Genomic DNA, 15,983 nt, shown 5'->3' with positions numbered 1-15,983 from the left:
TAATGGTGACACAATTGTCAAAGGAGCTGCTGCTCACGCCAATCTAACCCGATAGATTTAGCGGAAATCCTGCTCCCGACCAGGCCCCCAGGAGCAGTGCATACTTCCTAAATCCACCAATGCTCAGCGGACAGCCTGGTATTGCAGCTGTTTTAGCGGGCTGTGGACTTGTCCATCGATTCATGGCGTCCCAGAAGTAGATATCCCCATTCACTCCAATAAAAGTGGGGAACAGGAATGTGTCCCTGCCAAAAACATCAATCAATCAATCTAGGGCTCATTATTATCTTTATAAGTTTTCTCTTTTCAAAACGCCACCTCAAGCGTTTTATTTTATTGATGTATTTTTTGCAGGAGAAGGAAGGGTGGGCAGCTGAAAAGAGTAGTAGTGAAACAAATGTTGTATCGGTCCGGCATAATAATTGTTAAATAATAATTGTTGTCCAGATGGTAGGAGGGGTGTAATTTAAATATCACATATAGAGAATCATCGGGGGGGTTATTAAATTGTACTTCCATGGTCGGTAAACAATGTGACTGTGCTCGCTTAGACCTCTCGCTTATGATGCTACAATGCTAACAATGCTAGTTAACTAGAATATTTCTACATCCGGCACGTAATGCACTAGGGAGTGGCTAGGCGCCCATGATGCGGAAGCAAGTCTCTCCTTGATGTTGCCCTGTGCCATTGAGCAGTTGTCATAGGAATGAATGGGCGCCATTTTTTAATCCGCTGTCCTTTCTTTAATAGATCCATGCTCCCGACCAGGTTTGGTTGATAGCATAAGTCACCATGATGATACAGCGACGCTAAAAGATGCATGTGTGCGTGTTGATCAGTTAAATGTCGCGGGTAGTGTCAGATGTATACGTGAAAAGGAGGGGCTGCCTTTTCACATATTCATATTACATTTATATATTTTTACACATACTACTTTAGTGCCTGTTCAAAACGTTTCTGTTCAGAACGGACACCGCTTAGCCTGCCTGGGGCCTGCTTTAAATGAAACGTCCCACTGTTCAAGCGGGGTAGGCAAACACAGTAGCCCCTTTTATAAACCAGATAAACATTGTGTGATAATGGCGCACATGGTAAATGTATAATGTATGTATAAAGTACACATGTTTACATTAAAAAGGAGCACTTCTGAACTTTGTCTCTGGTCAGAACACAGTTCGGGTGAATAGTAGATGTAGCTGAGCTCATTGAGATAAAAAAGCCCAGCCCATTCTGCCGGCGATTTGAGTTCGCCCTGCACAAGGGTCTGGAGAAGAATAATACGTTTTTGCGGGAGCCAATCACCAAGCTGGCTTTTTCCCTTGGCGCGCTATTGGCTAGTTTAACACATTGACGACAGGGAAGCGACGGCAAGCAGCCAATCATGTACAGTCAGTTTAACTAGGCCCGTTGATCAAGCCTCTTGTGCTGAAGAAAATGACGGCACCTTCCCCAGACCAACGTGCAATCTACGATTGAGCTTGGTCTGGCAATAGCCAGACTACCAATTGTAAACACTGGGCTTCAATGTTACCTATAAAACCTTCAAATGGTCGCAAAAAAATATGTTCCATCTCACGCATACTGACCTCGCATAGTTACATGCATCACTCCAACGTCCCATGAGCCCATGCTAGTTTTAGGACGTTGGGATTGTTCACAGGGTCCACGCCTGTCATTATCAACACAAATTTGGATGACCAGTAGTGCCTCCAGAAAATATTTTGTGGGGGGCCACTCACTGAGGAAATACAGTAAAAGGATTTATTAACATGATGTGCTTTACTGTCAATGTAGTTGCTATAACGTGATTTAGTAGAAATTACATCAATTCGGACAGCATTGTCCGAATTAATAGTTTAGATGGGGCATTGGGAAAAAAAAGATGAAATGTAGAATTGTTTAATGGTTTTATATTGGAAGAAATTTTGAGATTGATCTAAAGACATACATCACTGAACAATGTTACATACATACATTTAAATTGTCCATGCCAGGGGATGTCATTATCAACACAAATATAAAAGTAACATATATTTTGCACCATACAACACAGTAAGCCTAACATGTATGACTTTAATGTAGGTTGATGTAACCAGTCCCCCCTGCGTTTCAACAGGAACAGTGGATGTGTATGCAGTATGGGAACAGAAAAAAGCTCCTGCAGGTTAATTACCCGGGAGCCGGGCCAAGGAGTGGATTCAATTGGTGGCAGCTAAAGATGCAGAGCTACCGGAGCTGTGGTCAGAAGAACTCTGGTCCGCAGAGCTCTCGCTGGTGCTCTGTGGATTACGGCTGTACTCCCCAACAGAACAGACGGGCTCAATGTAGTTCACCTTGAACCCCTCCTTGATGCCTTTGGAGATGGGTAGCCACTCCTTCAGAATTGAAAATGAAATTATACCTTAAATATACTCAAATGCATTTCTTGTTTGAACGTGGGGGGAATTTAGACATCCCCCCCTCTTAAATCATAATATTATTTGTCTTGGTCCAGTGATGCGATTACTTATACAATATAAAAATGTGCCTTTGCTTTTTTATTCAATTCATGTACATAGCAATATTCCCTTCATAGACAGAAGGCCTTTATTGTTACTAACCTCTACATTGTCTTCAGCCAGGATTTTCATCAGGTTCTTGCCTGGGTTTGGGAGAACGGGTATCAGAATAACTCTGATCCTGCACAGGAAACATTGACATGTTTAATCATCTTTGTTTTTTTTAGGTATGATTCACCTTTATTACTTACGTGTCAGTCTTTTACCACGTTGGAAAAAAAACTTATTTTTGATGCATTCCAAAACAGGGGAAAAGAAAGGCAATCAGATATAAATTGTTTAGGGTGTTAGTCAAACCAAAACTAATGTTTGCCTCGGTGAACAACGTCCAGGGCACAGAGCTATCACTCAAAATGCCACCATGCTCTGTCGGTTGCACAGTGTGACTAACATCAAATGTGAAGAGAGATCAACGCACCTTTCGTGGCGCACCAAGATGATGACCAATATGAAGAAGATGATTGTCCCGACAACATAAAGGATTGTTGTCTGCACGGGAGAGTAGAAACCCGGCTTATTTGTGACTGACAAACATACATAAAAAAAGATTAAACCTTTCTCAACCCATCCAGGGAACTGATGGCTATCAATTCTTTGGTTGTGGCCCACTTGTCTTCTTACCTGTGCCATGGGATTCTCTCATGGACCCCCAGAATACTGGTGGGCTCCAGTCACTCCAGAAGTCAGATTTTCCACAAGCTGCGTCTATTCTGCCCCTCACCTGCAGCTCATAGAGGTAGCTTTTGGAGGGCAGGTTGATGCAGTAACTATCTCTCTGGATAAGGATAGTCTGGCCAAGGTATGAGGAACAACAAGGCAAAGAAGAAAAAGAAAGGAGTAGCGGGGAAGACATTTTGGAGCAGGGAGATAAAAATATAAATGATTTGAGAAGGAACGAGATGCCTTTGTTGCACATGTACCATCGCTGGTAGTCGGACAGATGGTCATGAAAGTAATTTGTGTATTACAAAAAGGATGAATGTGTTTAATTATAAGATGGCCATGCACATTGCTGGACCCCAAGGTGAGTTCATGGTAACATCCCATCATCCCAATGTTTGTATGCATTCATTAAATATAATGAGTTTATACCTTCCACTCCTTTCCGTTGATCCTGTGGCGAACTTCGCACTCTATGCAGTTAGTATTGCAGGTATGATTCCAGTAGTACCACAGGTTCAAGTCGGAGCCGTTCTTTACACTTAAGTTGACGGGGGCGTTCAGTTTGACTGGTGTTGACACAGAAATATAGAATATATGGTTTAGGTTTTTATTAGGTCGTTTGTCGTAGCATTTCGTAAATCAAATGTGTCAGAGTTTGCATTTGCCAGTATTATGTATGGAATATTTTCTGACAAAGTAATGCCCCCCCCCCAATTGTAGCCCACATATATGTGATATGTGTCTTGTTTTGAGGTACCATCACATGGGAATCTATTTGGTCATAAACACATTCAAAACATTGAATGGGTGGGGGGGGCATACCTTTTGACTTAAGTTTATGGAACTGCTCAAAGCTCCTGTTCCCCAGCTTCAGTTTGGTGGTGAAGGTAGATAGCCTTCTTTCAATTAGGTTCTCATAGGGATGATCACAGCCCACGATAGTGCTGTTCTCCAAGACATAGCTGGCACACTCCTTAAAACCGTTTTCAAACCTGAGGATGGAACACAAATTCAACAGGGAACACAGTTGCAATATAAACATGTGAAAGACGTGGACGATGATGATGATGATGATGATGATGATGATGATGAATACATTAAAAGGCTAAAGTAGGTGTATGGGGAGGGTTTGTTTTATTTTTCAACATGCTGTGGGTCAAAATAAGAAGCTAATTTGACGTGTATTTTGTGTGCTGAGAATCCATCAGGGCTTAACCCACCTGCTATAGAAGGTGTAATTAACGGCTGGGGTGGCAGATCCATTCCACATGCATTGAACATAGTCCCCGTTAACCACCAGGCACTTCACATCTGACACAAGAGGGAATGAAGGGAAACAAGGGCTTGTTATGTTGTTTCTGTATGTGTGAACTGACCAATTCCATGAAAAGTGAAGTTATAAAATCTTTAGTATATAAATGCACAATCCACAACAGTAGGGCAATGCACTCAAACATTGCTTACAGAAGCAAACTAGGACAGGAATACCCATATAAGGAACACAGACTGGGGAAATGAGCATGAGATGATTTTAAGGGGAATTCAGTGGAAGCTGCAGTTGAAATGGTTACGGTATACATGGATTTGTTTTAATAATGGATATCTGATAGAATAGGTAACATGATATGTATTTTTTGGACTTAACTCACAGAGTATCCGATTCAATAAACCATCAGTATCGATGAGCAAAATGTAGACGTATAAAAAATACAAATAGGTGTGTGATGTGAACCTAAACAAGACAGGACTATTAAGCGGCTGGAAAGACAAACAGAACAAAACAAAAGTAAAAAAGACTTACCGGGTGGTTCTTCTGAATATACAAGGCCAGTAAGGCAGACAAGAAGCAGACCTACAGCCATACTGTTACCAGTGTTCTGTTTACAGGAAATGAGTTATGTAGTTTTGTCAAAAAAGAAAGGCCCATATCATCATTTCCTGTTTTAACGTCTCATGCTGTGGTTAGGTGGTTTTTGGTATCTGTGAGTGGAAAATGGAAATGCCAGTGTATATCTCCCTGAAAACATGGCAGTTGCCAGCTAGTCACGGTTCAGTACGTACCTCGGTTTTTAAGTCACGGTACGGTACGGTTCATAGTTAAGGGGAATTTTTTTAAAAAACTGCTTGTTTGTCAACAACGGAGAATTGCCGTACATCAGCAGCAATTAAAACACCAATAAACTTGGTTATGGCATTTGCATTTCTGAATTCCCAGACAGGGGTTGTTGAAATAGTGTCGTGAGCTGGGTTTGCACAGCTCGTTTTTTTCCCACAGCAACAGTGATAGAAACACCTGGATGGTGCCTTTTCAAATGCGTGTGCTAGGGATGTGCATTTCTGGCAAAAAATACTATTCGATATTCGCTGAGAAGTATTCGAGGGGAGACAACTGACCGACCAGCCAACCAACCATAAACTGTATAATAACCGACTGTATAATTAGCGAGAAACAACTTTGCTATCTTCACAATAAAAAAAATCTTTGGCCAAATGACTCGCGTTCCACGACCACCAATCATAATCAAGATAAACCACAGCGCGCGTCCGCCTCCCCCCCCACCCCCACCATCGTTCCAGTGGACTGCTACTGAGCAGTCAACTTGTCAGCGAGTTACAGATACAAGTTTTGAGGTATGTCTAGTAACCTGACAAAAAAATGTATGCTGGATAATTTTAACGTTACTTAGGTAAATTATTAGCCAGACCAGTTCTACGTCACCCAGTTAATGCGAAAATAATACGTTTGTGAAGGCTAATCTCCACAGCATCCGTATTGTTATCTGATATTACTGGCGGCTATGTCATTGTGGTCAGATATGAGAGGCATGAAAACGTACACGTAATGAAAAAATACACATCCGTGTGTGGTTTAATGAGTAGCTAGCAGTAATGGAAACACCAACTCTTACGGATCATTAAACCTGGACGGATGCAGTTGGGTTTAGCCTTAACAAACGTTTATGATAAAAAATTAGCCCTGACCCAAACGATAAATATTCTGATGATTATCTTTTCAGAATGAGAGAGCTTAAAGAGGATGAAGCATTGTATGTAGCACAGCTTGAATCAGGGCTTAAGTGCAGGTGGAGCTGGGCTTGGCTAAAGCTGGAGGTGAAGGAACAGCAGTACAGCTTCCGCTGTCACAATATTTTAAAAGAAATCGACAAAGCGGGCGATTCCAAGTGCAGCCTTTTCGCTAAGGAAATTAATTATGGCAAAAAGGGCTCCCATGCTCTCATGGCACACTGCCAAACAGAGGTGCACCGGCAAAAAGTGTGCACTATATTAACAACAGCCAGTGTTCTACCTCATCCTGGTCCAAGCCCAACACAAAGTGCTTCCAATGGGCCTGAAGCAATGAGGGATCGAGTTAGGGTGTCTGTACCTATATTCCAGCGTGTTGCAAATGCAGAGGTGTGTATATATTAAATAGGCTTGTAGTTTACTATGTAAAAAAAAAAAAGATAACTATTATTTCACTTTTTTCATTGTAGGCTCATGCCATAGCAGTAGGCTACATTACCAGGACAAATTGTACATGGTGTGAGTCAGTTTAGAGTTAGTTTAGATTAAATGTATTGAAAACACACTGGGCTAGCAATAACAGCTTTACAGTAGCAATGGCAATTTATGAATAATAGCCAAAGCCATGGTCACAGGGTTATAATAAAGGGCAGGGCAAGGTATTAGCAAAAGTTGTACTCACAGTGATGTGAGTACGACAGTGATGTGAGGTTCACCATCACTTACAGTGATGGTGAACCTGGCTCAAGAGCTGGCAGAAGACAAAGTAGCTCTGAGGCGGCTGAAGCTGTCAAGCACATCAGCAGCCTATAAAATGGTGCATGGGTTTGGGTTTACCTTTTCTGAGAGGATCTTCACCCATACAAGGAAGTATCCATTTTCAATCAACCTCGATGAGAGTACTGCCAACGGTGATAAGAAAGTGCTTACCATCCTGGTAAGCTACTTCAACCCAGACAGGAACACTGTTGAAGTGGAACACCTAGGCTCTTTGGAGGTACTTAAGGTTAATGCTGTCAAGCTTGAGCAGTTGCTGGTCAAGTTTTTTAGGGATAACAACATCTCATGGTCCAATCTTGTCAGTATGCTAATGGACTCCTGCGGTGTAATGCGAGACTGTAAGATGGGGTTGGAAGCAAGAGTTTGCAAAGACCACTGCCCAAATCTTCTCGATGTTGATGGTGACAGTTGTCACCACATTCACAACGCTGCAAAGGTTTTTTACAGCTCCTTTCAGTAGTCATCTTGAGAAGCTGTTCAGTGATCTACATTCCGATTATCAATGGCCCACAGACCAGGTTGGTTAATAATATTACATTTTTGATGCAATGCTACTGACTGCAATGCGTTCCTCTACACTAAACTAATTTCATCTTTACATTATACATATCTGCTGCTATACTTACCTGTTGGGAGTGTGTAGGGCTGGACGATATGACCAAAATATCATATCCCGATATAGGTCATTCATATCCCGATAACGATATATATCATGATATAGCACATTTTCTGTAAATTCAATGAAAAATAAATAGTTTATATAAAATGATCACATGGAATGGCCTATTTCGTATTACATTTTGAATTATATACTCTACAAATAAAGATAACTTACTCATGATTATTTTTCTCCTTTTATTTAGAAACTTTGTGCAAATTATGCATGCAACAAAATATAAAATATGAATGTATAAATATAAAAAGGTAAATAGAAAACACTTTTTTGGTTGGTTTTCAAAAATATTTAAACCAACCAAAAAGCTTGAGTCGCGGGGACTGCGTGAGGATCACCTCGACTGTGTCGCCACGGATAACGCCACAAACAACATCCTTGCACTTTGGCTGAATGACTGGACAGCTTACAATGTTTTGGTCACCATCTTCATCTAGCCATTGGTGAGTCTAAAACAATGTAAAAATATATTTCAGCAAGAATAAGAATTTTTATAGTAACAGCCATACATGGTAAACTATGTCTGCAATTGAGTTTCTGAGCATTTAAAAGCCAGTTTAAAAGCTTAAAATCCAGAATACTCCCCTGACTTTGTAAACAATCAACTCATGATTTTTCCCACCCCCTAGTGCACACCTCTATAAAATACAGTAACAACAAAATATAATTTTTAAATTAAAATAGTGGTTGGTTTGTGGCGTTATCCGTGGTGACACAGACTAGGTGATCCTCACGCAGTCCCCACGACTCAAGAGCTTCCCTGAGACCTCTGGCTATAATTTCTCCCGTGTGGTCATCTGGGAAATAGCTTGTCTGTAAACACCGACTGCAGAGTGTCCAGTCTCGATAAAAGTGTATCGTCAGGCTCATATAGGGATGTGTCGTTCGGCTCGACCACATATCTGTTATAGCGTAGTACAATACCTTGTGGATTTCCTCCTCTACTTTGGCCCAACACTCTTGATATAAATGAGGCAACTGGACTCGAGTGAAGTATTTTCGGCTTGGCATTGTGTACCTTGGGTCGAGTGTTCGCACCAACTCACGAAACCCCTGTTTCTCGACTGTGTAAATTGTGGCCATGTCTGCAGATGTAAATTGCAATGGCAGCCGTTATCTCCTTCCATCGTCGGGAATCTTTGTCATATGGTGTGCCGCAGGCAAAAGCTTCTTGCACGGTCTGGCGTTTGTTTTGAGCACTCGACGACTGTATTTTTTTGGATTTCATCCGTAGACTCTCTCCGTACTGTTTGTCGTGATTCTTTCGTAGGTGGTAAAATAGTTTGGTGGTGTTTGAGTCTGGTGTGGGGACCGGTTTGCGGCATACTTTACAAAGTACGTTTTTCTGAAATTAATTATGGCAAAAAGGGCTCCCATGCTCTCATGGCACACTGCCAAACAGAGGTGCACCGGCAAAAAGTGTGCACTATATTAACAACAGCCAGTGTTCTACCTCATCCTGGTCCAAGCCCAACACAAAGTGCTTCCAATGGGCCTGAAGCAATGAGGGATCGAGTTAGGGTGTCTGTACCTATATTCCAGCGTGTTGCAAATGCAGAGGTGTGTATATATTAAATAGGCTTGTAGTTTACTATGTAAAAAAAAAAAAGATAACTATTATTTCACTTTTTTCATTGTAGGCTCATGCCATAGCAGTAGGCTACATTACCAGGACAAATTGTACATGGTGTGAGTCAGTTTAGAGTTAGTTTAGATTAAATGTATTGAAAACACACTGGGCTAGCAATAACAGCTTTACAGTAGCAATGGCAATTTATGAATAATAGCCAAAGCCATGGTCACAGGGTTATAATAAAGGGCAGGGCAAGGTATTAGCAAAAGTTGTACTCACAGTGATGTGAGTACGACAGTGATGTGAGGTTCACCATCACTTACAGTGATGGTGAACCTGGCTCAAGAGCTGGCAGAAGACAAAGTAGCTCTGAGGCGGCTGAAGCTGTCAAGCACATCAGCAGCCTATAAAATGGTGCATGGGTTTGGGTTTACCTTTTCTGAGAGGATCTTCACCCATACAAGGAAGTATCCATTTTCAATCAACCTCGATGAGAGTACTGCCAACGGTGATAAGAAAGTGCTTACCATCCTGGTAAGCTACTTCAACCCAGACAGGAACACTGTTGAAGTGGAACACCTAGGCTCTTTGGAGGTACTTAAGGTTAATGCTGTCAAGCTTGAGCAGTTGCTGGTCAAGTTTTTTAGGGATAACAACATCTCATGGTCCAATCTTGTCAGTATGCTAATGGACTCCTGCGGTGTAATGCGAGACTGTAAGATGGGGTTGGAAGCAAGAGTTTGCAAAGACCACTGCCCAAATCTTCTCGATGTTGATGGTGACAGTTGTCACCACATTCACAACGCTGCAAAGGTTTTTTACAGCTCCTTTCAGTAGTCATCTTGAGAAGCTGTTCAGTGATCTACATTCCGATTATCAATGGCCCACAGACCAGGTTGGTTAATAATATTACATTTTTGATGCAATGCTACTGACTGCAATGCGTTCCTCTACACTAAACTAATTTCATCTTTACATTATACATATCTGCTGCTATACTTACCTGTTGGGAGTGTGTAGGGCTGGACGATATGACCAAAATATCATATCCCGATATAGGTCATTCATATCCCGATAACGATATATATCATGATATAGCACATTTTCTGTAAATTCAATGAAAAATAAATAGTTTATATAAAATGATCACATGGAATGGCCTATTTCGTATTACATTTTGAATTATATACTCTACAAATAAAGATAACTTACTCATGATTATTTTTCTCCTTTTATTTAGAAACTTTGTGCAAATTATGCATGCAACAAAATATAAAATATGAATGTATAAATATAAAAAGGTAAATAGAAAACACTTTTTTGGTTGGTTTTCAAAAATATTTAAACCAACCAAAAAGCTTGAGTCGCGGGGACTGCGTGAGGATCACCTCGACTGTGTCGCCACGGATAACGCCACAAACAACATCCTTGCACTTTGGCTGAATGACTGGACAGCTTACAATGTTTTGGTCACCATCTTCATCTAGCCATTGGTGAGTCTAAAACAATGTAAAAATATATTTCAGCAAGAATAAGAATTTTTATAGTAACAGCCATACATGGTAAACTATGTCTGCAATTGAGTTTCTGAGCATTTAAAAGCCAGTTTAAAAGCTTAAAATCCAGAATACTCCCCTGACTTTGTAAACAATCAACTCATGATTTTTCCCACCCCCTAGTGCACACCTCTATAAAATACAGTAACAACAAAATATAATTTTTAAATTAAAATAGTGGTTGGTTTGTGGCGTTATCCGTGGTGACACAGACTAGGTGATCCTCACGCAGTCCCCACGACTCAAGAGCTTCCCTGAGACCTCTGGCTATAATTTCTCCCGTGTGGTCATCTGGGAAATAGCTTGTCTGTAAACACCGACTGCAGAGTGTCCAGTCTCGATAAAAGTGTATCGTCAGGCTCATATAGGGATGTGTCGTTCGGCTCGACCACATATCTGTTATAGCGTAGTACAATACCTTGTGGATTTCCTCCTCTACTTTGGCCCAACACTCTTGATATAAATGAGGCAACTGGACTCGAGTGAAGTATTTTCGGCTTGGCATTGTGTACCTTGGGTCGAGTGTTCGCACCAACTCACGAAACCCCTGTTTCTCGACTGTGTAAATTGTGGCCATGTCTGCAGATGTAAATTGCAATGGCAGCCGTTATCTCCTTCCATCGTCGGGAATCTTTGTCATATGGTGTGCCGCAGGCAAAAGCTTCTTGCACGGTCTGGCGTTTGTTTTGAGCACTCGACGACTGTATTTTTTTGGATTTCATCCGTAGACTCTCTCCGTACTGTTTGTCGTGATTCTTTCGTAGGTGGTAAAATAGTTTGTAAAGTAAAATAGTGATTTGCGGCAAGACGATATAAACGATAGAACGTCATATGAAACGATAGACATTTTTATATCGTCACACGATATATATCGTCATATCGCCTAGCCCTAGGAGTGTGCATTTTCTAGATGTGTATTCTAGATCTAAAGGCATACGTTCTAATCTACATTATTAGCATTTTTTCATACCTAGCCTACTGTCATTGTATGTATGTATCTTTCTTAAGCCCTTTGGGTGGGGGAAATGATGTGCTCATTCTCTCTTTTCTCAGTTGGCATACCTAAATGAGATATGCAGAGATATGAGTTCATGAGAATTCCTAGTACAGCTCCCAAAAGATTTGTTATGCATCGCTGGCTATCGGCTTATGATGTTGCCATTAGCACCAAGAGGCTTCTCCCTGCATACAAGGTTCTCTACTACGGCTTCATGGACAAGGAAGACAAGGCCCTCTACAAGGACCCTCTGGAGCAGCTATTTGCCGCTTTCAACATGAACGTGCAGAAAAAAGCGCAGAAACGGATTCCGTACTTTCACGAGGACCTCAGAAAAAAAGGTAACTTATCGCAGTTGTTTCTCCTTGGTTCTGTGATTGCCTACCTGCACTAGGTTACCTAAGGAGGTTAGGTTTTGTACAGAACCTTGTTATGCCTTTGATTTTCCAGCAATGACGCAGTTGGGAAAAGACCGGAAGAAGAGGGTGATTCGGAAGATGTGGCATGAAGCAACCATAACTGAGCTGCACCTCAGTGTTTACACATTAGTGCTGTCAATACTGAAGGAATATGTCATGGTGTTCCAGGTGAGTTGAACATTGAATGTTCCATTTATCATCAGGTTCTTCAAAAAGAGTTATGAGACTTGGATTATGATAGGACCTGGGTCTAGAAAAATAAATTATGCCAACACGAAGTCTAATAATTCATGATATTTTCTTTGAGCACAGGGTATCTGCAGTTCCTTATTATGTTGTTATGCTTTTTCATAGCAAAGTGATCCTAGTGAATCCTAATGTTTTTCCTGAGATATAACTGGCATGCATTCCTTGTGTGCTTTTTTGTGCATTGAACCACAATGTTATTTTCTTTATATGGCAGACAGACACTTGTCCATACACTGCATGACAAACGGCTGCAAGTTTTCATGAACTTCCTGGCCTGTTTTATCAAATCTGAACACCTGAATCTGATGCTCAAATCCCTGGCTACTCTTGAACTTGACAACAAGCTGCTACCTTTGAGGGAGATGTATGTGGGACGGGAGGCTAGTAGATTCAGATCAGAACATCCACAACATCCTGTGAGTACATAAAAATGAATGATTAAAAAATTGGTATCGATACTCAGTATGGTGTATCTCCATTTTAGGGGAGATACACATATACATATACATATACATATATATATATATATATATATATATATATACATATACATATACATATACATATACATATATATATATACACATATACATATACATATATATATATATATATATATATATATATATATATACACATATACATATACATATATATATATATATATCTTTATCCCTAGTGATTGTAGTCTTTAGCTGTGTTTTTACCTTTGTTTATTATATGTTGTTCTCAAATATATCTGCTCCAGTTGGAGTCAAACTTCATTTCGATTGTATGATTTTTTTTGACTGGGAAAATGTATAGAGGTCTGGGTGAATTTTCAAAACAATTCAAAACTGTTGAATTTGGATGGAATGAATACTTAAAGTCAGTGAAATAAAATTAGTTTTACAGTCTGGTACCTTAGAAAGGCCAAGAGGCACCATTTAGTCCGCCTGGACCTACCTGTACTAAAACCTCTCTAAAACCACTTTATTAGCATTTATCCTGGAACAGGGTACTCATCAGATGTTCTTATATGTTTCCCTAAAGGTTCTGGGCTACTATCCCATAGTTTCAAGGTGGTATTCACTCTAAATAATGTGTTTTCTCTAGGCGAAAATTGAAAATTGACATTTCTTACTATGTTCTAGCTGAATTTACTCTGACACAGTAACATCTATATTGATTCTGACACTTCTGCAGCCACCTCACAGGTGTTACCTTCTTTTTGAAACCAACTTTATTCATATAGCCCTTGTAGTTGTGGAGGCATACTCTATTCATTTTGGGCATGTCATTTCGGGCAGGAGGGAGACCGGATGTGCTTTGCCGTGTGAAGACGTGCGTGCGGAGGCTCCGTGTAAAAGTTGTCAAAAAAGATTAATATCGCCATACTGTTATCAGTTTGGGGGAGTGAACGGATACTGTTTTGTTCGGGTACTAGCAAGTGCGCTTTCAGTACATTTTTAGACCGAAAAATTACGACTCGAACGAGTCGAACAGGTGGAGAGAAGCAGCAGGTGGCTAGCGGCGTAGCCTCCTTAGCTAGCAGGGACAGTGTTAGCCCATCACAAGCCGACGGAATACCTCAGTGGGCTCAGGACATGATGTCCGAGATTAAAAAAGACAACGTTGCGGTTACGAAATACAGAGAGGAGACAAAGACTGAGATCGCAAAGTGTAAGGAAGAGAGAAAAAGGAAGAAAAGTGATGACAACCGAGTTGGAAAAATGGACCAAAAGTTTGGAAGAGAGCATGAGAGCCCAATCTGAGTTGCTACGCGGGGAGGTGAAGCTGGTTGCTGATAAAACTAGAAGTCTGGCTGATAGGATGGACAAACGAAAAAATGAGGTAGGTGAAACGTTAAATGATCAGTCCGACACCATAACCGACATGGGGACAAGACTGAAAGAAATGGAGAGGGAGATACTGAAGCTGAGAGGACGCAGTGAGGATCTCGAGGCGCGATCACGGCGCAACAACATACGTGTCGTGGGGGTAAAAGAAGGGGCCGAGGCAGGCAAAAAGCCGTCTGAGTTTATGGCGGGCTTACTGAAAGAAAAGTTGGGTCTAGCGGCGGCACCGACGCTGGACCGTGCACACCGGGCACTCGGCGCGAGACGAGACGGGAACGGAGGCCCACCGAGAGCATTTGTAGTGAGATGTCATTACTACACAGAGAGAGAGGAGATACTGAAGAGGGCGAGGGAAATGGAGAGAACACCCGAGGGTCGGAGCGGAGGGATTCACATCTTCCCGGACTTCACCCAGGACGTAAACAGTAAGAGAGCAGCCTTCAGGGAAGCAAGAAGCCTCCTGCGGAACTGCACGGGGGTCAGATACGGGCTACGTTACCCGGCAACACTGGTGATTACGCCAGAAGGAGGACAGACGAAAAGCTTCGAGAACCCAAAAGACGCCGTGGATCAAGAAGAAATTGAGCCCCGGGTGAGACCTATGGATGGATCTGATTCTGGCTGAGTAGATATTATACATGCTTACACTGTTGAATTGGTTGGGGGATTAATGTAGGCAGGATATTGTTCACCAGTCCTGACAACATTAACAAAATATTCGGCTTCAGTGTATATTTAAAGAGAAGTTATGTATACATATTTATAATCCTCATCTTTCTACAAGCTACTGTTGTCCTCCCTCATATTACTGTTTTACTCTATTCAAGGTTGAGGGTTGAATGTTCCCCCTTGACTATTGTTGCCTACCCTTTATGGTATTGTTTTTTGTTTTAATTTCACTGCTTTACCCTATTCAAGACCTCATTGTGGAGAGCTCCCCCTTTTTGTTTTTCCCATTAGGTGAATAAGTTAAAAGGATGATATTATACTTTTCAGACTAAGAGCGATATGCACGGAGCTGCACACGGTAGGCTTGGTGTGCAGGAGATGGTGGACCGGTTGGCCACGAGAGAGCTCGCTAAAGAGCATTATATTTGGGTTAGTGTTTATATATGTTATGTGTTATGTATTGGCTGTGTCTGCGTGTGTGATGCCCCCCCCCCCCCTTCCTTTCCAGACCCCCTCTTTTTAACTTTTTTGCTTTTGTTGCCAAAGGCCACAGTCTTCTGACATGGCACCAAACATGGATTCGAGCAGAATGGCCACAAAACTGATGGGCTGGAATGTAAGGGCGATCAATAATCCAGCTAAACGGAGTAAGGTATTTTCACATTTGAGAGACCAGGGAGTAGAGATAGTATATCTACAGGAGACACATTTGTTGAACAGGGACCACCTCAAGCTCTGTAGGGGGGGATTTTATCAGGTTTATCACTCGGATTTCAATAGTAAGGGTCGGGGAGTGGTCATCCTCATACACAGGAATGTACAATTTGTAGAAACAACCACTATAAAAGATAAACATGGTCGGTATGTTATTGTAGTTGGAAAATTATTCAATATGCCAGTGGTTCTGGCAAACATATATGCACCCAATTGGGATAATGTTCAATTTTTTAAGGACCTATTCTCATTATTACCAAATTTGGATA

The 15,983-nt window shown here is 41.3% G+C and overlaps 1 protein-coding gene across 1 annotated transcript; it reads right to left on the bottom strand.

The window, feature by feature from the left end:
* Positions 1–1,914: 1,914 nt before the first annotated feature.
* LOC307086700 (cytokine receptor common subunit gamma-like) lies at positions 1,915–5,108 on the bottom strand. The gene is made up of 8 exons (XM_079752001.1): positions 5,024–5,108; positions 4,443–4,533; positions 4,045–4,214; positions 3,652–3,788; positions 3,181–3,349; positions 2,978–3,083; positions 2,602–2,680; positions 1,915–2,376 (listed from the first exon to the last, which is right to left on the bottom strand). The coding sequence occupies exons 1-8, from the start codon at positions 5,082–5,084 to the stop codon at positions 2,200–2,202; spliced, it is 990 nt and encodes a 329-aa protein (XP_079608127.1). The 5' UTR covers positions 5,085–5,108; the 3' UTR covers positions 1,915–2,199.
* Positions 5,109–15,983: the final 10,875 nt, after the last annotated feature.

Source organism: Pollachius pollachius, assembly GCF_949987615.1.
Source record: "Pollachius pollachius genome assembly, chromosome: 15".
In the NCBI taxonomy this organism is placed as follows: Eukaryota; Metazoa; Chordata; class Actinopteri; order Gadiformes; family Gadidae; genus Pollachius; species Pollachius pollachius.
Note: the sequence above shows the minus strand (reverse complement) of the source record. Positions and strands in the feature narration are given on the sequence as shown.

Coding starts and splice junctions, on each gene's coding strand:
- LOC307086700 (XM_079752001.1), bottom strand. CDS start 5,084: ATGGCTGTAGGTCTGCTTCTTGTCTGCCTTACTGGCCTTGTATATTCA. Junction 3,350..3,651: donor TCAACGGAAAGGAGTGGAAG/GTATAAACTCAT, acceptor TACCTTGGCCAG/ACTATCCTTATCCAGAGAGA. Junction 3,084..3,180: donor GAGAGAATCCCATGGCACAG/GTAAGAAGACAA, acceptor TATGTTTGTCAG/TCACAAATAAGCCGGGTTTC.